Source organism: Peromyscus eremicus, chromosome X, assembly GCF_949786415.1.
Source record: "Peromyscus eremicus chromosome X, PerEre_H2_v1, whole genome shotgun sequence".
NCBI lineage: Eukaryota > Metazoa > Chordata > Mammalia > Rodentia > Cricetidae > Peromyscus > Peromyscus eremicus.
In genome coordinates this window covers 130,382,847-130,409,507 of record NC_081439.1, presented here as the reverse complement: position 1 = coordinate 130,409,507, position 26,661 = coordinate 130,382,847, and the positions used below count along the sequence as shown (strand labels likewise).

Below are 26,661 nucleotides of genomic sequence, written 5' to 3'. Positions count from 1 at the left end.
TGTTTAATAACATTAATCTTGGCTGTATTTCATGTTCTGTTATCTCTCTTCTTTTAGGTTAACAATACATGCTGAATGTCCTATGCATTTGGAAGATTTCCCCATGGATGTGCATGCCTGCCCACTGAAGTTTGGAAGCTGTATGTATTTTCTGAGTTTTGTTTGTCTGATCTGCTTCCAGAAGAAATATAATATATCCTACTTTGTTCCTGGGAAGTTCCTAACACTAACTTTAATTCTTGCTGTTATGGAGTGGGTCAGGAGAGTGGGGTCAAGTAGTACTAACTGATCAAGAGTAGTAGACTTAACCTTTAACAGGCTTTTTTTTCTTAAAAAAAAAAAACAAATCTTATTCCATTATTTCAGAGTAATTGCTATCAATAGATGGAAGCATCAACATTTGTCCTTTTCCAGAAGACAGAGCAAGGACTAATAAAGAATGTTAGCTTCCTAAGGAAAAGAGAATGTGAAATATTTTTGTAAATGTCCATTCTCCCTGCACCTCCACTTACTACTATCCAGTTCCCAACAATAAACGGTAAATAGGAGGGACAGCTATGGAAATTTGCTCATGTTTTAGAGTACTGCCTTTTCCATTTGCTGTAAATCTTACAGAAAAGACAATAGAGTGCATTTTCAAATGAATTACAGATGTCAAAATTGAATATACTTCAGAGAAGTTTTGAACGTAAGAATATCTGAGTAAGTTATCAGAGTAATATATTAAGATCTGTGTTGATCACATCTGAATGATATTGAAAGAGAAACTGCATTTGAAAAGTCTCAATTATATGTGACATATTTTATTAATTATTAGTTTGTAAAATATTTATAGACCATCTCTTGTGTAACAGCCTCTATTCTATGAGTTTGGAATGCAATTCATTAATAAAACAAAAACCCTAGCCTTATGGAGTTTGTATTATTGACAAGAACATGATAGTGAAATATAAAGTAAACATTGAATATAAGTAAGGTGAAAGTAAGCATAAAGTAAGGAGAACCATGGAAAAACTTTGAATACATAGTAACTATACACATGTGTACGATGTAGTATATTTCAGACACATTTATAATATAATATAATGATTAATTTAGGGTAACTAACATTTCCATCATTTCCAGTATTTATCATTTCTTAATGCTAAGAGCATTCAACATCTTCCATTAGCTACTTTGAAATGTACAGGCATAATGCTTGCAAACTCTAGTCTCTCTGCTAGGCTACAGAACAGTATGGTATTCCTAACTGCATTATGACAGCTGTTAGATATCTATTCCTTTAATTTTACCTACCTGTACATTTTTTCTAATAAGGCAATCCTGACAAGTCTGTTTTCATTTTCATTGACAACCAAATATATCATCCAGGGAAGCACAACTCACTCTCCTTATTCTTATTATGTATAAATTAAAATATTTCAAAAAATTACATAAGATTGGACATTTTATGATGAAGTGGGGCAAATGATACAGAAATCTGAGGAAATAATGTTCTAAGTATCACAGACACATCTCAGGAAAAAAGATCTGAAGTGAGAAAAGTTTTTGGCTTGTTCAATAAACATCAGAGCACCCATATGGCTGCCCAGTGGGCATAAGAATGAAAAGTACTAGGTAGAGATGAGGCTATAAATTCAGCTAGAGCCTCCAGAATCTTCTAGAACATTGAAGGGCCTTGGCTTGTATTCTGTGGGTAAACAGGGAATGAGTAGAACACTTTGAATTAAAGGTTGGTATTGTCTGACTTATTTTGAAAGAAGAATGTATTAGGGGTTTTAAAACATGTTAATAAAGAAAATATAATTAGAGAGTCCAGTGAAGTTTATATTGAAATATTTAAGGTGAGATATGGTGATGGAGGTTATTGAAATCTTTCCAGTGATGATGGCTCAACTTACCTGCGATAGCAGTAAAGGTGATGAGAAGTGTCTATGCTGTGAAAAGACCTACAACAAGATCCCCTGATGAGAATTAGTTGTGTAGTAGAGGGAAAACTCAAGGGTAACTAAGAGACAGTAATCCTAATGAATTTGCTGTCAAACGAGACAAGTAGTGTTAGAAATCAGAGCAGCAGGTTTAAGAAGGGAGCTGACTTGAAATTACCCTTCAGAAATGATCCTTATTAGAAGAGAGCAACTCATTAATGTGATCAAGACTTGAGGTGAAAGAGCAATTAGAAGAAATAGAACACACACAATAGGCAACACAACAAGGCCCAAAGGGGAAGAGAAACTTCCTTTGAAAACCTGGAAAGGAACTTCATCAAGCTTAAAATAAAAAGAGTATAAAAGATAGCTTAAAGTAAAAGAGTAAGAGAGATAGGCACCATGGATAGAGTAGCAGGGGTGTGAAGGACCCACGAGGGAAAAGGCAGGGAGAAACAGAATAGCCAGGAGGTAGTTAGGCAGCCTCACCATAATTCAAAGCCAGTGCTGAGAAAGTGTCAAAGTTGTTTCCTGAGACAAGAGCAGCAGAGATAAGAAAGAACACTTATTTGTCTTTTACCTCTGTAGGACCAGAAAACAGAGCAGGAGATGGATGGCTAGATTGCTCCAGGCTGAGTATCTAATCTCTTAAGGTGCCAAGCATCTTAAAGAGACAGGCCCATGATCTAATGGAGAGTTATTTCTGAAGAAAGGGAAGACCTTTCTATAGATTAACTTGTCCCTATGGTTTCTCCATCCCTGGGAATGTTTGCTAGTTCTTACTATGATTCACAGCTTGGTCTACAATCATCCTCATGAAGAAAGCATGAAGTCAAAACCTAATAGGAACAACTTTAAAAGAACAACATTGCCTTTTCTATAGTTCCTCTATGCTAAAAAGAGGAGTAGAAGGGGGAAGAGGAGGGAAGGTGGGAGAAGAAATGGAAGAAGACGAGGAGAGAACTCATCAAGCCTTCAGCTTTAAAACTTAAAGGACTATGTACTAACTATAAGGGAAGAGAAAAAACACATTAAATTCAACCAAAGCTGTAATCCATCTTAATCCTTTATGGAAATAAGGTGGTAAGTCTTTCACACTGTCTGCACAGGCAGGGAAGAATGAACTCTCTATGTTAGAAATGTGGCTTCCATCAGGAAACTCTAAGGTTTTATGAACCCTGTTTGGAATTAAATAAAACTAAATTATTAGATATTGATGGGTATTGAGTTATGTTCTAAAAACAAGATCTAAAAGCAAAATCACCATGTACACAGAGACATATAGGTGAACCTAATCCTAATATCAGAGTTTATGGACAAGGTATTTAAAATTTTCGTGGCAATATGTGGTGGCACACACAGCACAGAGGGATTTTGTAGAAGACAAGTGGATCTCTAGAGCTCTCTAGTCAGCCAATGTAGGCCGGTTGGTAAACTGCAAGTTCAATCAGAATTAAAATTAATTAAATTTAATTAAACCCTAAATACAATTAGTAATAATGTGGCACATGACTGAGGCACACAATGTTAACCTCTGACTTCCATGTGCACTCATATGCATGTACACATAAAAAACACAGCCACATACATATAACACATGTGGGTACTGTCTTCAAGACATGAGACAAATACGAATTAAACAGATAAAAGATAATTTGAATAGAAACTTAGAATCTATAAATAAAAATAAATTGGAAAATATTGACAGAAAAGTACAACTAAAATTCATAGTTCATGAATAGATAAAACAGAAGACAGGATTAGATAGCTAAAGAATAGGCAATAGAAAATAGAGAAATAGAAGAACAGAAAGAAAAAAAAACAGAAAAGAATACCAACACAATTCTTCACAGACCTGGAAAGAATAATACTCAACTTCATATGGCAAAACAAAAAACCCAGGATAGACAAAAGAATCCTGTACAATAAAACAACCTCTGGAGGCATTACGATCCTTGATTTCAAGCTCTTCTACAGAGCTACAGTAATAAAAACAGTTTGGTACTGGCATAAAAACTGACATGTGGACCAATGGAATCAAACTGAGGACCCTGACATTAATCCGCACACCTATGAACATATAATTTTTGACAAAGAAGCCTAAACTGTACAATGGAAAAAAGAAAGCATCTTCAACAAATGGCGCTGGCATAACTGGATATCAACATGTAGAAGGCTGCAAATAGATCCATATTTATCACTGTGCACAAAACTTAAGTCCAAGTGGATCAAGGACCTCAACATAAATCCAGCTACTCTGAACCTGCTAGAAGAGAAAGTAGGAAGTAGTCTTGAACACATTGGCATAGGAGATCACTTCCTAAATATAAAACCAGTAGCACAGACACTGAGAGAAACAATCAATCAATGGGACCTCTTGAAACTGAGAAGTTTTTGTAGAGCAAAGGATATGGTCAACAAGGCAAAGCGACAGCCTACAGAATGGGAAAAGGTATTCACCAACCCCACATCTGGCAGAGGGCTGATATCTAGATATCCAGAATATATAAGGAACTCAAGAAATTAGATATCAAAATGCCCAACAGTCCAATTAAGAAATGGGCTATAGAGCTAAACAGAGAATTCTCAACATAGGAAACTCAAATGGCTGAAAGACATTTAAGGAATTGCTCAACATCCCTAATTATCAGGGAAATGCAAATCAAAACAACTCTGAGATACCACCTTATGCCTGTCAGAATGGCTAAGATCAAAAACACTGAAGACACCTTATGCTGGAGAGGATGTGGAGCTAGGGGAACTCTCCTCCACTGCTGGTGGGAATGCAAGCTTGTACAACCACTTTGGAAATCAATATGGTACTTTCTTAGAAAATTGGGAATCCATCTCCCCCAAGATTCAGCTATACCACTCTTGGGCATACACCCAAGGAATGCTCAATCATACCACAAGAGCACTTGCTCAGCTATGTTCATATCAGCATTGTTTGTAATAGCCAGAACCTGGAAACAACCTAGATGCCCTTCAACTGAAGAATGGATAAATAAAATGTGCATATACACAATGAAATACTACTCAGCAGAGAAAAACAATCACATCATGAGGTTTGCAGGCAAATGGATGGATCTAGAAAAAATCATCCTGAGTGAGGTAACCCAGACTCAGAAAGACAAACATGGTGTGTACTCACTCATAGGAGGATACTAGATGTGGAACAAGGATGACTGGACTGCTACTCACATCACCAGGGAGGCTACCTGGGAATCAGGACTCCAAGAAAGACACGGGGATCACCCAATGACGGAGAAATGGAAGAGATCTACATGAACAGCCTGGACATGAGTGGGGGTAATGAAGGGCCAGGGTCGAGGGAAAGAGAGCTTGGGGGAGCGGGAGATCCCAGCTGGATCAACAACAGAGAGGGAGAACAAGGAATAGGAGACCATGGTAAATGAAGACCACATGAGAATAGGAAGAAGCAAAGTGCTAGAGAGGTCCACAGAAATCCACAAAGATACCCCCACAACAGACTGCTGGCAATGGTCGAGAGACAGCCCGAACTGACCTACTCTGGTGATGGGATGGCCAAACACCCTAGTTGTCGTGCTAGAAACCCCATTCAATGAATGAGGGATCTGGATGCAGAGATCCATGGCTAGGCCCTGGATGGAGCTCCGGGAGTCCAATTAGCGAGAAAGAGGAGGGTTTATATGAGCGAGAATTGTGGAGACCAAGGTTGGATAAAGCACATGAACAAATAGCCAAACGAATGGAAACACATGAACTATGAACCAATGGCTGAGGGGCCCCCAACTGGATCAGGCCCTCTGAATGGGTGAGACAGTTGATTGGCTTGATCTGTTTGGGAGGCATCCAGGCAGTGGGACCGGGTCCTGTGCTCATGGCATGAGTTGGCTGTTTGAAACCTGGGGCCTATGCAGGGTCGCTTGGCTCGGCCTGGGAGGAGGGGACTGGACCTGCCTGGACTGAGTCTACCAGGTTGATTTCAGTCCTCGGGGGAGGCTTTGCCCTGGAGGAGGTGGGAATGGGGGGTATGCTGGGGGGAAGGTGGGGGGGCGGGAGGGGGGAGAACAAGGGAATCCGTGGCTGATATGTAGACCTGAATTGTATTGTAAAATAAAAGAAAAGAAAAGAAAAAGAAACACATTGAGAATGGTGAAGAAGTTATGTGTAACTAAAAATGTACTGTGAAAATTTCATACATGTATATTTTGCAAAAGAAAAAGGAACTTTTAAAACCAATGAAAATTATTAATCTAAAGTCTCAAGATGCATACAGAGAAATGTAAAGAAAACAATGCTGATTTTAAAGTTTTAATGGAAATATTAAGATGCTAAGAATACTTAAGAGTCTTGAATAAGAATAAATCCACAGAACTTATAGTGATATCAAACCTACTTGAAGCTATAGTAATTTAGACAAGATATTACTGTTACAAAAATAAAAAAAATAAGTGTGGAGTTAATGAGAGAAGGAGGGAGATCTTGGATGTTATTTTATATTAAATATATATAATATATATATACATATATAAATTCCAGATGGATTGAAAATCTAAGAAAAAGAGGCTATCAACTTGAGGAGAGACATAAGAAGGATTTGAGGGGGGTGTTTGAGAGGGGCTCAAGCAAGACTATCTGGGGAGGGGCTAAAGGAGGAAAGTAATGTAATTCTATTTCAATTAAAAACACATTAAAACCCCAGAACTTTTAGATGAAAATATAGGAGAATATCCTCATGAATTGGAGAAGGTAGAGATCAATTGAACCATGGCATAGACTGAAACTGAGAAGATACCTAGGATATATTAAATATTAAGGATTTCTACTTAATCAAAATATCATTAAGAGAACAATAAGGCAGGGTGGGAAGGACAGAGTGTGATGGTGCAGGCTTATAACTTTAGCACTCAAGAATCTGTGGCAGAAGGACTGATGTGAGTTTGAGGCTAGTCTGTGATACATAGTGAGTTCCAGGATGCCTGAGTTATAAAGTAAGATTCTGTCTAAACAAAAATAAATAAATAAGCAAAACAAACAAAAGGGAAGAAAGCAAAACAAAAAGACACTAAGAAAGCTTTTCATAGGATGAGAAAAACATTTGTTTTATGATAAAATGTTCAAATGTGTAAGACTCCCTACAAATCTCTAGGAAGCAATAAAAAACCTTAGGATTTCTTTGCTTCTCTCTCATGTAAGAACTTACTGAGTAGCTGATGATTACTTTAGCAAAGAAACAAAGATTCATCCAAAGTGTACTACTATACATTCAATAAAGTAATTATTATGAAAAACTCAGGAAATTCCACACATAGGTGAGGTTTTAGAGCAACTCCATACAGTTCTGAGCTATAAGTATGTAGATTTATAGCAAATTTGGGGGAAATTGTTTGGTCTCACCTCATAATACTGAACATATACATATGAAAACTTTGCATTTCTTGCCATCAGTATATAAATGTTTACCAATATTCATATAAGTGACAGCTATAGCAGAACTAGTTGTAATATATTCACACTGGAAGCTACCTCCAGGCCATCAGAATGAATTAAATATGTTTGGGAGGCATCCAGGCAGTGGGACCGGGTCCTGTGCTCATTGCATGAGTTGGCTGTTTGAAACCTGGGGCCTATGCAGGGTCCCTTGGCTCGGCATGGGAGGAGGGGACTCGACCTACCTGGACTGAGTCCACCAGGTTGATCTCAGTCTGTGGGGAAGGCTTTGCCCTGGAGGAGATTGGAATGGGGGGCGGGCTGGGGGGAAGGTGAGGGGGGTGGGAGGGGGGAGAACAAGGGAATCTGTGGCTGATATGTAGAACTGAATTGTATTGCAAAATAAAAATTAAAAAAAAAGAGCTGTCAAATCATGTTTGACACAAAGTACTTAAAATTTAAAAAAAAAATGTGAGGTACACTCATACCAAAGTATAATAATATTATGGCAATTATGCTCAACAAGTTAAATAACACCACAGATAACTTACTGAAAAAAGCCATATATCTAAGTACACCTGCAGTGTGGCTCTATTTCTGTTATATGCAAAAACAGGGAACATTATTCTGTGGTAGAAGTCCTCAGTAACTGATGTATAATTGCTCTTGATACCATTTCCAAATTCCTGATACTAACATACATTAGGATTAATCCTACTAATTAGGATTAATTTAGTATAGGATTTACATGTTAGATGTTCCAAATGATATGAATTTTAAATAGAACTAGAGTCACAGTTCAAAATTTCTAGTTTTACTTCCATAATCTGTTATCTCTTGGGAGAATACCCTCAGTGTTTGGATATACTTTACTACTGTTCTAATTTCATTTCAGTTGCTGTGATAAAGTGCCCCAACAAAAACAACTTAGGATAGAAAATGGTTTGATTCAGCTTACAATTCCATGTTATAGTGTATCCTTGGGAGAAGGTCAACTCAGGAACTTCAGTCAGCTAGTCACATCACATCCATAGTCAGAAGCACAGAGAAATTAATGCATGTATGATGTATGATGACTTATTTGCTTGTGCCAAGATCAATTCCTCCATTAATACAATTCCAGAAACCCTGCCTAGGAAATGGTGCCACCCGCAATGCGCTGGATGTTCTGTCAATTAAGACAATTCCCCACAGGCATGCTGCCCTAGTTTGCTTTGTACTGCTGCGATAAACAACATTCTGAACCAAAGCAACTTGGTGAGGAAAGAGTTTATTTGGCTTATACTTCCTGATCACAGTCTATCTTTGGAGGATATTAAGGTAGGAACTCAAGCAGAAACCTAGAGGCAGGAATTGAATGAAGGAGAGATCGTGGAGGAATACTTCTTACTGGCTTGATCCTCCAGGCTTCCTCAGCTACTTTTCTTATACAACTCAGGGCCACTTGCCTGAGGCAGCACCACCCATAGTGGGCTGGGCCCTCCTACATTAATCATAATCAAGAAAATGCCCATTAGACTTGCCTCAGGCCAATACGATAGAGGCATTTTCTCATTTGAGATTTCCTCTTCCCAAATAACTCTAGCTTATGTCAAATTGACAGAAAATTAACCAACACATACACCCTCAGACCAGCCCAATGTAAACATATTATTCTAGGTTGTATGAAGTTCAGTTTAAGGTAACCATCACAACTACACACACACACACACACACACACACACACACACACACACACATATAATTTTGAAGAATAATTTGCCACTAGCAGCATGTAGTACTAAAGGCACAGCACAAACATATTACATAAAGTCAAGTGATCAGATTGTGTGCTAGGTAGTCTTAGGTCAACTTGATACAAGTTAGAGTTATCTGAAAGGAGGGAACCCCATTTGAGAAAATTTCTCCAAAAGATCTGGCTGTAAGGCACTTCCTTAATTATTTATGGGGGAGGGCCCAGCCCATTATGGGTAGTGCCATCCCTATAGCTCCTGGATGCTATAAGAAAACAGGCTGACTGGGGGGAACTCACCAACCTAAGACAGAGCACCTGTGTGGCCTGGGCAGGCATCTCCATGATGGGTAAGGTGACCTGCTGACATCTCACGCAACCTAAGACAGAAGCTCATTTTTTTAGTAAAAGGGGGAACTGTAGGTCCCTGGCCTCCATTTTGGGTAACTGTTGCCTTGCTTGCTGAACTTGACCTTGATATACTCCCTATGCTAATTCCCTGCTGGGTTCCATCCTCCTGAATGCTTAAGGGAAGTTCCTTGTCTGTGTATCCTGCATAATGGGCATTAACAGCTTAGATGCAAGATTGTAAAACATTGGTAGCAAACTTCTGCCCTCCAGGGTTCTCCTGTTGTGCTGTAAGCCTGTATTTAAGACCTCCTCCCTCCTTCAATAAACAGCATTGGCATTAAAAAAAAAGCAGGCTGAGTGAGCCATGATGAGCAAGCCAGTAAGCAGCACTCCCCCATGGCCTCTGCATCAGGTCCTGCCTCCAGGTTTCTGCCCTGTTTGAGTTCCTGTCCTGTGGTGGTATTGTGTTCCCCAAAATATTGTGCACCCTAATAAACTTACCTGGGGTCAGAGACAGAACAACCACTAGATACAAAGGCTAGAAAATGGTGGCACTCACACCTTTAATCCTAGCATTCCAGAGACAGAAATCCCTCTGGATCTCTGTGAGTTCATGGCCACCTTGGAAACGGCCAGGCATGGTGACACACACCTTTAATCCCAGAAAGCGAGCCTTTAATCCCAGGGAGTGGTGGTAGAAAGCAGAAAGGTATATAAGGCAAGAGGACCAGAAACTAGAAGCATTTGGCTGGTTAAGCTTTTAGGCTTTGAGCAGCAGTTCAGCTGAGAGCCATTGGGATGAGGACACAGAAGCTTCCAGTCTGAGGAAACAAGACCAGCTGAGAAGTTGGTCAGGTGAGGTTAGCTGTGGCTTGTTCTGTCTCTCTGATCTTCCAGTGTTCACCCCAATACCTGGCTCAGGTTTGATTTTATTAATAAGAACTGTTAAGAGTCGTGCTACACTGCACTGTCCTGACTTCCTTTGGTGATGAACAGCAATGTGGAAGTATAAGCTAAATAAATCCTTTCCTCCCTAACTTGCTTTTAGGTCATAGTATTTCATTGCAGTAATGGAAACACTAAGACAGATTGTGACCACTTAAGTCTTAAATATTCCTGAAAATGTCAAAACTTTTGACTCAGTGTGTCAGTTTCTTCCCTCTTCTTTTTGATTTTACACCATTGGTTTCTTCAAATTAACAATAACTGTATCTATTGCTAAGATCTAATTCTGATAGGAAAGCACATATTTAAAACTTTGCTCATTTCTAATTTCTCTGAAAGATCCAGAGTGGGTGTTTAATTTAGTTGTTGTCTATACAGATGGTATGGTGGGCTTAGTAAAGTAATGACTGTAAACAGAGACAAGAGTAGGATCAAGGACTGGAAAGGCTAGAGAAAAGACATTTCTACAATAAATGCTAAGGATATGGCAGGTGAAATTAAGGAACATTATCCTGGAAGGAAAAATGAGCACATCAAGAAGGAGTGAATGATACACACTCTTAAATCATTGTATGCAGTGTGGTAATATACTGTGTACCCTATTAAACTTGCCTGAGGATCAGAAGACAGAGCCAACCACTAGATTAGACATAGAGGTCAGGCAGTGATGGCACACACCTTTAATTCTAGCACTTGAGATCTCATGCCTTTGCCCTGGATTAAAGGCATGTGCCACCACTGCCTGGCTCTGTTTCTAATCTAGTGGCTGGCTCTGTCCTCTAATCCTCAGGAAAGTTTATTAGGATACACAAAATATATCACCATAGTATAGTTAATACAACCTCAAATGTCACTGCTGACAAAAACATTTGTTGAAAACTTCTTCTGACAATCTTTGCTTCCAGGTCTCCTGCATGAAAGCAGTGATAGGATTTTCTCAAATTATCAGAAGAGTGTAGCTTCTGAATTACTAGGAGACACAGTCTCACAAAAACTTCCCAATCATGTGGCTTCTACAATCTTTTTGCCCCTTCTTCTACAGTGTAACCTGAGCCTTAGGAGCAGGAGTTGTTTTGGAGATGTATCATCCAGTGGAATAGGGCTCCACAATTCTGCCTAAATATGAGCTGAACAAGGACAACATCAATAGACATGACAAAGTGGACAGGAAAAAGCCCATAAGATCTCAACCCCACACAAAGAACTACGGGCAACTAAGGAATGCTCAGATCTGGGGAAACAGTCCTCTCCATGGAAGAGCAAATCTATTAGTTGTCCAATATAAATGGCCATCCCTGAAAACATTCAAATGTGTAACATTATACAGACTAAGAAGTTTATATGCATATTTACATGACAGCAATTAATGGAAAATGAGGTCTTGAATTTGAAAGAAAGTGAAGTGGGGTGCATGGAATAATTTGGTGGGAGGAAAACTAAGAGTGAAACGATGAAATTATAATTTTAAAAATAAGAGTAATAGATTTCTTAAAGTTGTCAAAAGAAACTTTAAGCAACTTTCAGAAATCAACAAAATGCTCACAATAATGTGGAGTATCATTTTTTTAAAACAATAAATTTAGTGTTCACCTCTAGTTTCAGTTAACACTTATTTTTCCTGCACTAAGTTGTGTACTTTTTATGTCAGAATTGCATTACAATTAACTCTCTTTGTCTCCTTCATAAAATAGCAGTCTCCCTGCTGAGGGTTACAGCATCTGGCTTTTTACTAGTGTATAGTAATTGTGCAAAGTAAAGGGATACATCCTGACAGGTCTTTATACACATACAATGTACTTTAACTATACTTACTTCCTTTCTGATTTCCCTTCCACATTTCCATTCTCCTGTCTCTATAGTAGTTCTCCTTTTTGTTTTCATGTTATTTTCCCCACTAGATTCGACATATGAGAAAACAAACAAACAACAGCAACAGCAAAAAAATACCATATTAACTTTGTTTACTAGTATAGAGTCAAGCTTCAAGATTTAGTTGGAATTTGGAAGTTAATATTCACTAATGTCTGTTCTACAAGTCAGTTTAAGTTAAGAAATCTACCAAGAAATGTATTTCCTTTCTTAGGGTTAAAAATATCTTCTATCACCTACCTTTCACTTAAAAAGAAGTTACACGGTCAAAACTATTTTTTGTATTTTTCTCTAGTTCCTTCTCTATTTGGTACATATGCTTAGAGTACACCTATTCCTAAACAGAGACACACCTGTTTGTATCTTCACATTTTTGTGATTCAGTAGTCCTAATGTTGTCTGTTCAAAGGGCAATAAATAAGAAAACAGCATACTGTGAAATCACATTCCTCTAAGAGAACTATCACACACACACACACACACACACACACACACACACACACACACACACACACAAAATGTATATACCAGAATGTATTTTGGTAAGCATATGAAAGGATTTGTAAGAAATACTCCCTCTCTTTTCAGTAATAGTATTTTAAAGAGCTATAACTGGAATACTATGTCATAAACAACATAAGATATTTTTTTCCAAAGCTGAATCACAACAAATCACCATCATCTATAGAAGTAAGTCTCCTGAAGGGTTTCAAATTGGAGCTGTAGATATAACATATTTGATCCATACAGTATTTATTTCTTTAAAAAATTGCGTACCAAAGGCTGGGAAGGTAGCTCAGTGAGTAAAGTGCTTGCAGTACAAGCATGAGAACCCAAGTTTGGATTCCCAGTATCCACACAAATATCAAAGCATAGATGTACACACTTGGAACTCCAGCATTTGTGGGGAGGAGGTATCATGACAGGAGAAAAGAGCATTCCTGAAGCTCTCTGCCTGCTAACCCAGCTGCCAAATTCTAAGTTCCCATATTTATTACTGCTTTATGAAATTAATGATCTGATAACACTAGGCTCAAATCTTAGAGTGTTGCAACCAGCTGAGGCTCTGTGGTGACTAGTTCTTATAGATGATTGATGTGGGCTCTCACATTCCTCATAATCATTCTGAATATAGGGTTTAATATAAATTTCTATTGTTAACTTCCTTAAAGATACAATTGAAATAATTCTTATATTTATATCTATCAGGGTTTGAGAATTAAAAGATAGACTGAGGCAGCTGTGCTTCAACACATATGGGAGAGTTTTCATCTCCTTGTAGAAATGGAAATTATTTTAGGTATGTGTACAAAAATATTTTTTAAGTAATTAAGCTTCAGATATAAAAATTGTGTAGTGTATTAAAGGAAACTATAATTAAGATATAGCATCCCCCTTATCTAGAGGAATATGTTCCGAGACTATTAGTGGATATTTTAATCTGTGCAATTGTGTGTGTATAGTTTTTTCCCTATACATAAATATCCATGGAGAAGTTAACTTTTTAACTTGGACACAGTGAAGATTAATAAGGATAACCACTACTAGAACAATTGAACTTATTTATTGTACCTGATCTCCTGCTTCTTGTGATGATGTGAAGTGATAACACAATGACATGATATGAGGTGAATGATAGGCTACTGTGTAATGTTCCATGAGGCACAAGCATTATGATACTACAACAATTGATCTGATAACAAAGAAAACTACTAAGTGATTAATAGTTTGGTAGCATGTACAGTATGCATATGCTAGATAGAGAAAAATTCATATCCCCAGTAGGAAAGAATATAATAGCAAAGGAGTCCACTATGTTACTTTAAAGGGCATTTGACTTAGCTTTTGTGGACTTTTTATTTCTGGAATTTTCCATCAATATTTTTGGAATGCATTGACCACAAGTAACTGAATATTTGGAAAGAGAAACCACTGATAATTGTGTTGAGGTGCTAGTGCATAAGAAAGATCTTATGCATTAGCATAAGATCTAAATTGCAAAAAGTAGGGTAAAGTTCAACAAGTTTTGTATTTCAGCACATGTACAAAGTGTGGCTACTGGGAAATTCTAGGCATCAAAATATTTAATATATTACCAAGATATGAAAATACCTACTCAGGCTGATGAGACGGATCAATGGTCGAAGACACTTGCCTTCAAACCTCACAACATGAGTTTGATCCCCAAGACTCTAGGAGGGAAAAACTGACTCCACACCAAAGAGGTGTCCTCTGACCTCTACATGCACACTATGGGATGTGTGTGGACACTCATGCATGAGTGCACACACACACATATACACAAATGTAAAATAATTGTATGACTATGTGTCAGTGTGAAGTATTGCTATATAGAATGATTGAGACAATTTGTATGAGCAATTTATGTGGAAAAGTTAAATCTCTTGTACAATTTTCTTTTTAAAAAATCATGCATGTTCTTATTCTCATGTGGTCTTCATTTACCATGGTCTCCTATTCCTTGTTCTCCCTCTCTGTTGTTGATCCAGCTGGGATCTCCCGCTCACCCATGCTCTCTTTCCCTCGACCCTCGCCCTTCACTACCCCCACTCATGTCCAGGCTGTTCATGTAGGCCCACAGAAATCCACAAAGATACCCCCACAACAGACTGCTGGCAATGGTTGAGAGACAGTCCGAACTGACCTACTCTGGTGATGGGATGGCCAAACACCCTAATTGTCATGCTAGAAACCTCATCCAACTACTGAGGGATCTGGATTCAGAGATCCATGACTAGGCCCTGGGTGGATCTCTGGGAGTCCAATTAGCGAGAATGAGGAGGGTTTATATGAGCGAGAATTGTTGAGACCAAGGTTGGATAAAGCACAGAGACAAATAGCCAAATGAACGGAAACACATGAAATATGAACCAATGGCTGAGGGGTCACCAACTGGATCAGGCCCTCTGAGTGGGTGAGACGGTTGATTGGCCTGATCTGTTTGGGAGGCATCCAGGCAGTGGCACTGGGTCCTGTGCTCATTGCATGAGTTGGCTGTTTGAAACCTGGGGCCTATGCAGGGTCCCTTGGCTCGGCCTGGGAGGAGGGGACTGGACCTACCTGGACTGAGTCCACCAGGTTGATCTCAGTCTGTGGGGAAGGCTTTGCCCTGGAGGAGATTGGAATGGGAGGCGGGCTGGGGGAAGGTGAGGGGGGCGGGAGGGGGTAGAACAAGGGAATCTGTGGCTGATATGTAGAACTGAATTGTATTGCAAAATAAAAATTAAAAAAAAAAAGAAAAAAAATCATGCATGTGCACATGCATGTATGTGGAAGACACAGATTGGCATTGGGTGTCTTCTTTAATCATTCTCCACCTCTCACTTGAGACAGTCTCTTAGTGAATATGGATGTTATTGATTTGGCTTGAGAACTAGTCATCAAGCTCAAGTTGCAGGTATACTTCTGTCTCTCCCGTAGTAACACTATAAGCATGTACCTAGATTTTTATATGGTAGATGGGGGATCTGAACTTGGGCCCTCATGATTATGTGGCAAATGCTTTACCAATTGAGCCAATCCACAATCCCCTCTGATAAACTTTTCTTAGACACATACAACAATACAGATATAAAACTACCATAAAATTATACATAGTCATGGTACCAATGAGAATGTTGATGTCAATGAGTTCTTGGCATGTTGTTCATTATAAGTAAATCATAGAATGGCTTACTTATTTGAAAACAAGTCCTACATAAAATGCATGCAAATCACAATATACATGAGTAAATATTAATGCCAGATTTGCTTACGATTAGTATATTCAGTATTGTAAAATTTTGCAGAGACCCAGAGGTTACATTGGTTTACTAGAAGGTTCAGCAGTAATTATTTGCTTTGTGGTAAACTGTTTAACTAGAACACATTAAAGATACAGTAGGTGCCATCATGAGATGGAGACACTTTCCCTCTTCTTCTTCAACAACAGACAGCATAAAACTTGGAGGGAAGGTGCAAACTATGTGGTGATTAGCTTCCCTTTCTGAGCCTAGGTACTTGAGTTAGGGTAAGGTGCTCACTCTAAATATGAAATTCAGTGTAGAAATTTCCTAGGAAGGAATCAATCATTCATTTAAGACATTGACAAAAACTTTGTATCTCTACTCCATCTCACACTTTGGTTCATCTATAAAAAATTCTGTATTTGACATTTTAATTTCAAATCAAAGAGAAAACATTGACAACCTGGCATAAAAGAAAACATGAGAAATCTGGTTTGTATATTAAAGTGGTAATAAATAAGTTATAAAAGAAATCTGTAATCAATAATTATTGCTATTTTAATTTAATTTTTATTTTAAACTTAAAATACCACTAGTTTGAATTTTTGTCCTAATCTCATATGCTCATCTTATCATTAATTGAAGAAATTTTTATTACATTCCTGGCAATTTATTTTTTATTACCAGCCTGATTCACTCACTTCAGGTATGTCTCCAGCTCCTGTCTCCTTTGAGTTTGACATTTGTAAATGAGATGAGAGTTTAGTTATTCTTCCACATCTCCACACATTCTTTCCTCCAAGGAAAGGAAAGGTGTCAGTCATTAAAGGTACAAAATATGTAGTTTTATTTTGTGAATATTATACACATTATACTAAATATTTACTGAGTAATTATTAGAGGAGTGGATGGATGAGTTGAAGGGTGGATTTATGTGAGAGACATTCATGCATCTAGAAAGCTTTGTGGATGAAAGCTGTACTAAATTAAATATTACTAAATCACATACATATTTAGCATGATAGGAAATCATTTTCCTTTCCCTTAAACTTCGTTTTCACCCAATTCTGCCATAGATGCCTATACTAAAGCTGAAGTGATTTATTCTTGGACTCTTGGGAAGAACAAATCTGTGGAAGTAGCACAGGATGGCTCTCGCCTGAATCAGTATGACTTGCTTGGCCATGTTGTTGGGACAGAGATAATCCGGTCTAGTACAGGTATTGACTTATTTATTGATTAAACTTTTATGTAATCTGTACCATATGCCAACATTGTATTTATAACTTATTTAATATTTAAAACAATTTTGGATACTATTACAGTGATGAAATTGAAGGAATTCAATAATTTGTTCCATTTTGTTAATCAGTGTCAGAATCAAACTGTGAACCCAAGCAGTAAACTTTTAGGTCCCTCTGAAGCCCAGTGCTCTGATACTTGTAAGGAGTAGGGCAGAAGGTAAAGGGAATGTGATAGAAATTAGAAAGGACCTAGTGATGAGGTCAGTGAGCTTAAATCAGAAAGGGTTCATTAGTGCTGAGGCAGTTAGTTATTAGCCCTACTAGAGGTTTCAGAGTAGTCAGCAAATTAGTTTCTTCACTAGATCACCTACCTCAGAGAAAACGTTTTTTGACAAAACGTGTGAAGTCTTCTTAATAGCGTACTTTTGGATAAACAAATGCTTTTTGAGAGACTTGTTCTGTAGTATGCAGTTTGTCCATTTGTATACTACCTGATTCTAGGGATACAATCAAAATGGAAATTTACTTGAAATAAAAAAAGTACAAAAAGAAAATACAGTAATCGGAATAATGGAATAGATGCTAGGTCCCACTTGTCACATAATAATAGTTTGTGCCAGGCGGTGGTGGCGCACGCCTTTAGTCCCAGCACTCGGGAGGCAGAGCCAGGCGGATCTCTGGGAGTTCGAGGCCAGCCTGGACTACCAAGTGAGTTCCAGGAAAGGCGCAAAGCTACACAGAGAAACCCTGCCTCGAAAAACCAAAAAAATAAAATAAAATAATAGTTTGTGCTACTATAGTGTAGAGGTGTTCAGCATTACTTTTCAAACACCAATCTCTGTGAGTCCACAATTACTGATGAAATTGGGTACCCAGCCATTCTTTCATTATTTGGACATTATTTGGCTATGATCTCATGGTGTTATAGCATGCCATCTTGACTGTTCTTCACTTTAGGACCAGAGGAGAGTATAACATATTAGAAATGCCTTTGCCCAAGGCTGTGGATTTCCTATCCTCACCAGTGGTGATATTCTATACCAGTTAGTTGTGTTCCCTGCACTGGATCTCTTCTGAAACACTTACTTGGCATTAAATTTGAAAATCAATCTTACTGGTTATCCAAGCAGCCCAAGATCACATTTCACAGTTTAAATCACTGTTTCAGTTTTATCACATGGAAAATACATGTTCATAATGAGAACACTAAAAATGCATGGAAAAGCTAATAGAGGAAATTTGGATACAATCAACCCCATGTATCTGTGGGCTCTGTATCTGCAGATTCAATCAAGTGAAGAATGAAAATTTGTTTTAATTGTGTACTTAATATATGTAGAAGTTTTTTTTGTCATTCTCTATACAATATAGTGTAAGAATTCCTTGTATGAGATATTTAGTTTTAAAGTATAGTATAGGTGAACATGGGTTTTATACACATATTATGCAATTTTATGCAAGAGACTAGAAAATTTGGGGATTTTGCATTAATAGGGACTCCTAAAACCAGTCCACCAAAATTATAGAGTTACAGCTTAACTCTTTAATTGCACTACCTAGAAAAAATTCACTAAGCGACTGAAGAGACACCTTGGTAGTTAAGAACACTGGCTGGTCTTACAAAGGTCCTGGGTTCAATTACCAATACATATACAGCAGCTTATAACCCTGTAACTCCAGTTGCAGGTGATTTGACACCATCTTCTGACCAACACAGCATCCACAAGCATGTGTGCATACACACACACACACACATACACATACTCACACACACACACACACACACACACACACACACACACATGCACACACACACACAAACACACACTCCTGAGAAATATGTGCTTGGGGGAGGGAGAGGGAGATAGGCAGACAGACACAAACACAGAAATAAAAATAAAAAAATCTAAAATAGAATGTTTTTTTGATATACCTATACAATTGGGCTACTTTTATTACAGACTTGGGCCATAATTTTATTGTCAATGGATCTTCATGGAAACCAAAATATTCAGATGACCTTTACATTTCAAGTGACCTTGCATCACTGTAGGCTTTGACAACTCAGCCAGTTATGCACCTAACAGTCTTGTGTGTCTTCTTTCCCTAAAAGTCGATTCTCCTTTTGTCGCAGTTGGCATCCCTTTGTGGAAAATTCATCGAATATTTGCTTTTTCTTTGTAACTAGAGTCATATTCAATGGGACTTCCTCCATATTAATCTGTTGCATATTTCTCTGAAAATGAAATACATTCTTGACAAAAAGGCTCTCAGCTTTGCCGTACGTGTAAATTCAAACCTATTTCAAATTTACCTTTTACCTGTACAGAGGAGGAAAGTATACTCATTCTGCCCTGATAGACAGTTGCATGTTCAAATGGAGGATTGGTATAGAAAAAATTTTCTTAAAATATTTAATATGTTAATTGATTTGTACATGTTGATATATAGGAGAATTCCCTTTGCATTTTTCAGTAACTCTAAAGTTTAATTAAATGGCATTTTGGAACACCAAAATGTATCAGTATTAAAGCACTTATATCATTTATTCAGGTTTATATATTTAACTGCTTTTAATATTATAATTTTTATGAAGTTTTCATTCATTAGATATACAGGAGCCAAGCAAAATGCACATATAATTCAGTAACAATATACTAACAATGGCAATAAAGGCATTAATACTTGTTTTGTTTGCTTTAAATGAAAACAAAGTAATAAAATTCTCTCTTTCAAGGCTAGAGAATTCTTGGCAATTATTTGTGTTTTTCTGTGGGAAATGTAACATTTCATTGCTGAAACTCAGCAAAATAATAGTTTCTTTTGTAATGACATTGTGCAGGGCTCATAGCCTACTTAACCAATTGTCTACCATTAAGCTTTGTGTTTAATTCTATAAACAATATTTACGTAGACCCTCCTTTTCCAGACAGCATTTTGCTACAGTGTAATTAATATCTGTCTATGATCCTGACAGAACATTTTGAAAATAATACATGCTCTGAAAGTTTAACCAATTCCCTTTTCCACTGTCCCTGTATGAGCACTCTAGTTTTCCTTTTTTCTTAGCAAAAATTGGTATTATAAATTCAATTATCCCCTCCCCCCACCAAAATATGTCAAATTGTTAACTACATTACCTCAGAATATGACCTTATTTGGGAATAGTGTCATTATAAATGTAATCACTGAAGATGAGGTCATATTGCAGTAATGTCATATAATTAGTGTTCTTATGAAGAGGGGGATTTTGGACAGAGTAAAGAGTGAACATGAGAGACTATATGAACACAAAGGCTGTGATCAGGTGGATGTTTCCATAAGCAAAGAACTGTCAAATTTTGCCTGCAAACAAGTTGAGATTAGTAAAAGGCAAGGAAAAAAATCCCTTACAGGTTTTAAACAGAGCCTGGCCCTACTGAAACATTCATTCCAATCCTCTGAGGTGATACAATTGTCTTGTTTTAACATATCCAATATCTGGAACTTTGTTGTGGTAGCCTCAGAAAATTAGTGTAACTGAAAATTTTTATAGTGATGAAATTAATAATGATTAATTGTTGAGCATGTAATATGTGCCAGACACAGCACTAAGGACATGTATTAACTCACTTTAACCTTGAAAGATACTGTGAAGTAAGCAATATTGGTCCAAGTATCTGGATAAAGATATCAAGGATCAGAAAATTCAGTGCCTTAAGCACTTATGGTTTAGTTACCTCCATGCTTATAATGTGCTTATACTGCTATATCTTTTTACATTTAGCGATATAACATGAATTCCTTTGTGTCAAGTATGTGAATGCATAGTGCACTTCACTCACCCACTATCATTCTGTTCCCCTAGCATATTCAATATATCTTGTTGACTGTGTATAATAGTCACTTATGTTTCATGTGCTGTCATTCCTTTTGTCTTCGTTTCCTTGTCTTCTTTCTTTCTAGAAGATTAAAGGATACATTTAATTATTTTGATGGTGAGAATGCACACTAAAGATGGCACATCCCAATCCTAGAATCTGTGAGCATGTTAGGTTATGAAGAGTGTGGTTATGAAGGTAAAATTAAGGTTTATTATATGGCATTTAAATAAAGATATAGTCTTGGATTATGCAGGTAGGACTAACATAATTACGAAAGTTTTTTCATAAAGAACAGGGAGTCAAGAAAACCAGTCAGAGAGAAGAAAAGCAGGGTTACCAATCAAGAAATGCTAGTAGCCTCTTCCCTGGATTTAGCAGAAAGAGTGCAGCTTAGCCAATGGTGTATGGGAGTATCAAAATATTATATGTTTCCTCATAAATATGTATTTTTTGTATTTTATGAATATCACTAAAATGTATTTCATGAAAGCATGGAGTTTTTAAAATCCTATTTGAGATTTCTGACCTTCTGAAGTTTGAGAGAATGAATTTGTTAGAGGGCTTATAAGAAACAAATATAGCTCTCTATTCATAATTAAGATTTTAAAAATAGGTTTTAGAAGTTTTAACAGGGCAAGAAACACACACACAGAGGAAATATTAAATAACGTCTTTTGTTGGAGTTGCATTTCTTCTCTACTGGGCACCATCCATTTCAATTTAGTCATTTCCCTATAGAAAGAGCCTACAAAGGCTTTTGGGGAAAGATGTTCTGGCTTGTTTTCTTTGGGCAGAGAAAGCAAGTATCTCAGTAGCTCACTGTGCCTGCACTATGCTGCTCTATTTGCTGATTCTTAACTTGTTGTCTTTCTTAGGGATTCATAGTTGTTTTTTGTCATTCATATACTGTGTTTGTTATGCTGTAAATCCACATTCATATAAACTTAGGTCCATGCATAAATTTCTTTTTCTCTTATGTTTGTTCTCTCTATTCTCTTTCTGAATCAACTTATTTAATAATAATAGATGTATATTTTCCAGCTAGTTTTATCTGTCATACTGTGTGTGTGTGTGTGTGTGTGTGTGTGTGTGTGTGTGTGTGTGTAATAACTTTAGAGAAATAGACATGCAACAGTTAACCATGGTTACTGGTAGCAAAGAGAAATAAGATGAATGAAGGGGAACATTTTGATGTACATACTTTCATACCTTTTGATTTAAGAACTATGTAAATATTATTAGCTCACATAAATGTGGCAGTAATTCCCTTCTAAATGTTGAATATGTAGTGGGCTCCAAAAAGCCAGGTCATGCATCAGGAATAAATCCTGGTCCTACTGGCAGGAGCCCCATAAGCAGACCAAGCCACAAAACTGTCACCCACATTCAGAAGGCCTGGTTTGGTCACCTGCAGGTTCCTGCCCCGCCCCCCCACCTCCCCGCTCATACAATCCCTCCTCCCTATCTTCAACTGGACTCCAGGTGCTCAGCCCTGTGCCTAACTGTGGATGTCTATGTCTGCTTCCATCAGTCACTGGGTGAAGGCTCTATGATGACAGTCAGGGTAGTCCTCAATCTGATTACAGGGGAAGGCCCATCAAGCATCAAGCACCCTCTCCACTATTGCTAAGAATCTTAGCTGCAGTAATCCTTGTGTGTTTCTGGAAGTTTCCCTAGCACCAGGTTTCTCCCTAACCCCATAATGGCTCCTTCTACAAGATATCTCTTTCATTGCTGTCCCTCTCTGTCCCTTCCCCTACTCAACTATCTAGTTCCCTAATGTTCTCAACCTCCATCCCCTCCCCTCTCCTCCCTCTAAGTATACCCAGGAGCAGGGGGAGGGGCTTGGTCCTGCCTCAACTTTATGTGCCAGACCTTGTTGACTCCCCATGGGAGGCCTTACCCTCTCTGAGGAGTGGATGGGAGGTAGGGGGGAGGAGGGGGGAGCAGGAGGAGAAGAGGGATGGGGTACTATGGTTGGTATGTAAAATGAAAAAACTTAAGATAAAATAATATATAAAAAATAATTTTAAAATGTTGAATATGCCCCCATGGAGGTTCCATTATTTGACTTGGAACCTGGGCAGAGAAGAGGCTCTACAGTTGTTGTGTTCAGTATGGCTGAATTGTGTCCAAACACTGTAAGTCTCCATTCCACTATGATGTAATTTCAAATAGAGAGTTTTTTCTTTTGGCTCCAGATTCATATATCTGTAAAATAAATGAACGAAATTCTTCAAGCTTGTTGACTAGTTATTGACAACAGTTTCTTTTTCAATACTGACTCAGTTTCCTCCCATTTGGAAAATTATTGTATTAATTATTAGGATAGTCAGCATTCATGATTTTTTTCCAATATCTTTTAGATGTTTAACCTTTTGCTATACCAGTTTATTATAATTGCAGTTGTTTATGCTGTCTCTACGTATAGACAGATCCAAAATCAGGAGACTGAAAGAAAGAGACATAAAGGAAACACAGATGGGGAAATGAAAAGACTACAGAAGGCAAGATAAAGAATAAGGAATGGATGTAGAGAGGTGAAAAATACCAAACATAGATTCAAGGAAGGAAATTTTTTTCTTTGTATATTGAGTTAATTTGTGAAGATATTTTTAAAAAATTCTCTGTGTATTTCATAACTCTCAATAGCTAAGTTGTTTACAATGTAACTTCAAATATTTCACACATAGCTCAGATGGAGTTTAATAGGCTGAAGAGCAAAAGCAGGGAAAAATTCCCCAAACCACTTATGTAGTCATCGTCAGAAAAATGAAGAGAGGCAGCAATAGAGGCAAAAGGAAGGGAACATACCAATCCACCTCAACATTAATTTGGCAAACTGTTACATTTCTAGCTTGAATAATAGATAATAATTGATTTGCAAGCATACTATCATTTACTATTTCACGTACAACAGAGATGGTACTTAATAAGCTTAACAAGCTGGAGCTCACCAGTGAAAATAGGATGAAAGAAGATGAAAAAATCTTTGAATCTCATGAAAGGCTGAGTTCTCACTTTGACAGAAAAAAATAGAGAGAGCTGATAAAAAATGTTGGCAATGTATTTGAAAAGAACTTGTCAGTGAATTAGTACAAAGAATTAATTTGCTAAATATTTGTGAATTGCTGAGTGGCCTTCCATTTTCCCCTTGGTCTTTTCCAGTGGATCCAGATAATCTGCAAAAAAAATTAAAAGGCAGAAATAAGGGATGGCTCCTCAACTAGTACAAGGCTTTACTTCTCAGTAATAACTAAAGAACTCAGTGAGAACATCTGGGAAACAGAAAGCAAGGCCAATAGTGAATGAAGAAAGGGGAGAAAAGTATGAAGAAAATATATTCAGTTATTTAAAACAAATGGTCGATTTGATAAACATTTCACAAGTATATTTGTCTTCCTTTTCAGATTCATAGAGTGCAACTGTGAATATTAAGTAGTACATAGTAACATTAATATATAAATTATATTTTATATGTTTAGATATTTCACATGAATCAGAAATATGATTGATAAGTATGGGAAAAATGGTCAAGCCAATCAAAGTCCAACTCTTAGGAAAAAATAAGTCCTCAACTCCTTATCAATAAGAAAGGATGAGAGACATGCAATGGAAGAGGAGAATAAAGGTGTGGGAAGAGAAGAAGTAAAGGAAGGAAAAAAGGAAGTCAGATATATGAAAACAAAGACAAAGACAAGGGGAGAATACAATGCCAAACATTTTGAATATTTTAAATTTGGGCTTAGACACCAGAGAGCTACTAGTTTTTGAGATGGGATAATCTGTTGGTAGGATCAGTTTGGAACAGAATAGGGGATAGAGAAAGTAAAATATCAAAATTCCTGTTAGATGTCCAAATTGTTATACCAAATACATATCTAGCTATAGTTAGGAACCCCAAGACTCCTATAACAAGTTATTACCACCTTGGTGGCTTAAAACAGGCTAAATTTCTTATCTCTAAGGTTTGGAGTTTGGGAATCTGAAATCAAAGCATTGCCAAGATTATTTCTATCTAGAAATAGTGAGGAAGAATCTGTCCCTTTCCTGTTTGTAGCTTCTACCAATGGCCAGCCATCTTTAGTGGTGCTTGGATTAAGGATACATCATGCTATTCTCTGCCTCTGCTATTCATGGAAAATGGAGGGTTTACCTATGTTGAATGCTATTGAAAAATACAGAAGCCTGAGAATTACTGATTGAAGATTGATATTAACAGAGCAATAATTGCTATGAACTGTTGTTTTACTTCGTATCAGCAGCTCTATTGAAGGGAATGGGGTAATATAAGCCAGGTCACATTCTGCTATGTGAACTTTAAAACAATTTATAGATCCATATGTTTGTGTGTGTGTGCTTGTTTGTATATATATCACATGCATGTGGGGCTCATAGAGGCCAGAGGAGAGTGTAAGTTGTTCTGGAGCTGGAATTTCAGGAGGTTGTGTGTTGCCTGATATGGGTGCTAAAAACTGAAACTGGGTTCTCTGCAGGAACCTATGCATGATCATTATCACTGATCCTTCTTTCCACCCTTCATGTGATCTTTTGGTTCTAATCAAATAATGCCTATAGAATACCAAAGCTTGGTGTTGAAAATAAAACACTATGGATACAACCTATGTGAGCTTAATTTTTGGTCACTACTAGTTACTAACTGAGTACCTGTGCAAGGTGTTCAATCTCTTGTTTGAGTTTCTTAACTTGTAAAATGAGGACCACAGGAGTCCACACTTCATAGGGCCATTGTGAAGATTTATTGTTTTAATAAAGTGTTACATGAGTTGTAGTAAGTGCTTTCTTTATAAAAAAAATTATTTCTCATTTCTTGAATAAAAACATGATTTGAATAAAACTTGTCTGAGTTGCTATGAGCAACTTGTTATAGTATACTGTTAGTGTATCTTTCACATCAAAATACTATTGCATAATTTTAATTATTAAGGAGCTTAAGAGTTTGGAAGGCATTAGTATGTCTTAATTTGAATGTAAGATTGAAGATCTCTGGGAACAGAATTGAGGCCAAAATTGGTTTAACAATGTTTGTATGGCTCCATTCTGCCTAATTTTATTCTCTGTCCAGGAGAATATGTCGTCATGACAACCCACTTTCATCTGAAGAGAAAAATTGGCTACTTTGTCATCCAGACCTACTTGCCATGTATCATGACTGTCATTCTGTCACAAGTGTCTTTCTGGCTTAATAGAGAATCTGTCCCTGCCCGCACAGTCTTTGGTAAGTGTTGCTTCATGGAGAATGGGGAAGAAGCACTTGCATTGTCATAGTAGAGGTAAGAAAAGTAGAAGAATGAACCATTGCTGCAGATACAGGATGGTATCCAAGCCCAGTAGAGGTAATAGCATTACCAGATGCTGGGATTTCAAGCAAATGAATTCTTAACAAAGGAGCAGGGATGCGATTGATGTAATAGCGTAATTACTCAAATGTTCCCTATCTCATTTTGTCCTGGGAACCAAGAAGAAATTGAGTCTTCCGTGAAAAAAAAATATGAATTTAGTGCAGAGAGTAGAAAAAGTCAAGGGTGGAAAACCAACCAAAAACAG

General features: G+C 37.4%; 1 protein-coding gene across 1 annotated transcript in view; it reads left to right on the top strand.

Annotated features, from left to right (window-relative positions):
- Nucleotides 1–26,661, top strand: part of Gabra3 (gamma-aminobutyric acid type A receptor subunit alpha3) — a 172,720-nt gene that overhangs the window by 123,009 nt on the left and 23,050 nt on the right. Inside the window, exons 5-7 of the mRNA XM_059251255.1 lie at nucleotides 58–140; nucleotides 17,063–17,206; nucleotides 26,180–26,332. Of these exons, the coding sequence (XP_059107238.1) occupies nucleotides 58–140; nucleotides 17,063–17,206; nucleotides 26,180–26,332 (380 nt within the window). The remainder of the gene's footprint in view (nucleotides 1–57; nucleotides 141–17,062; nucleotides 17,207–26,179; nucleotides 26,333–26,661) is intronic.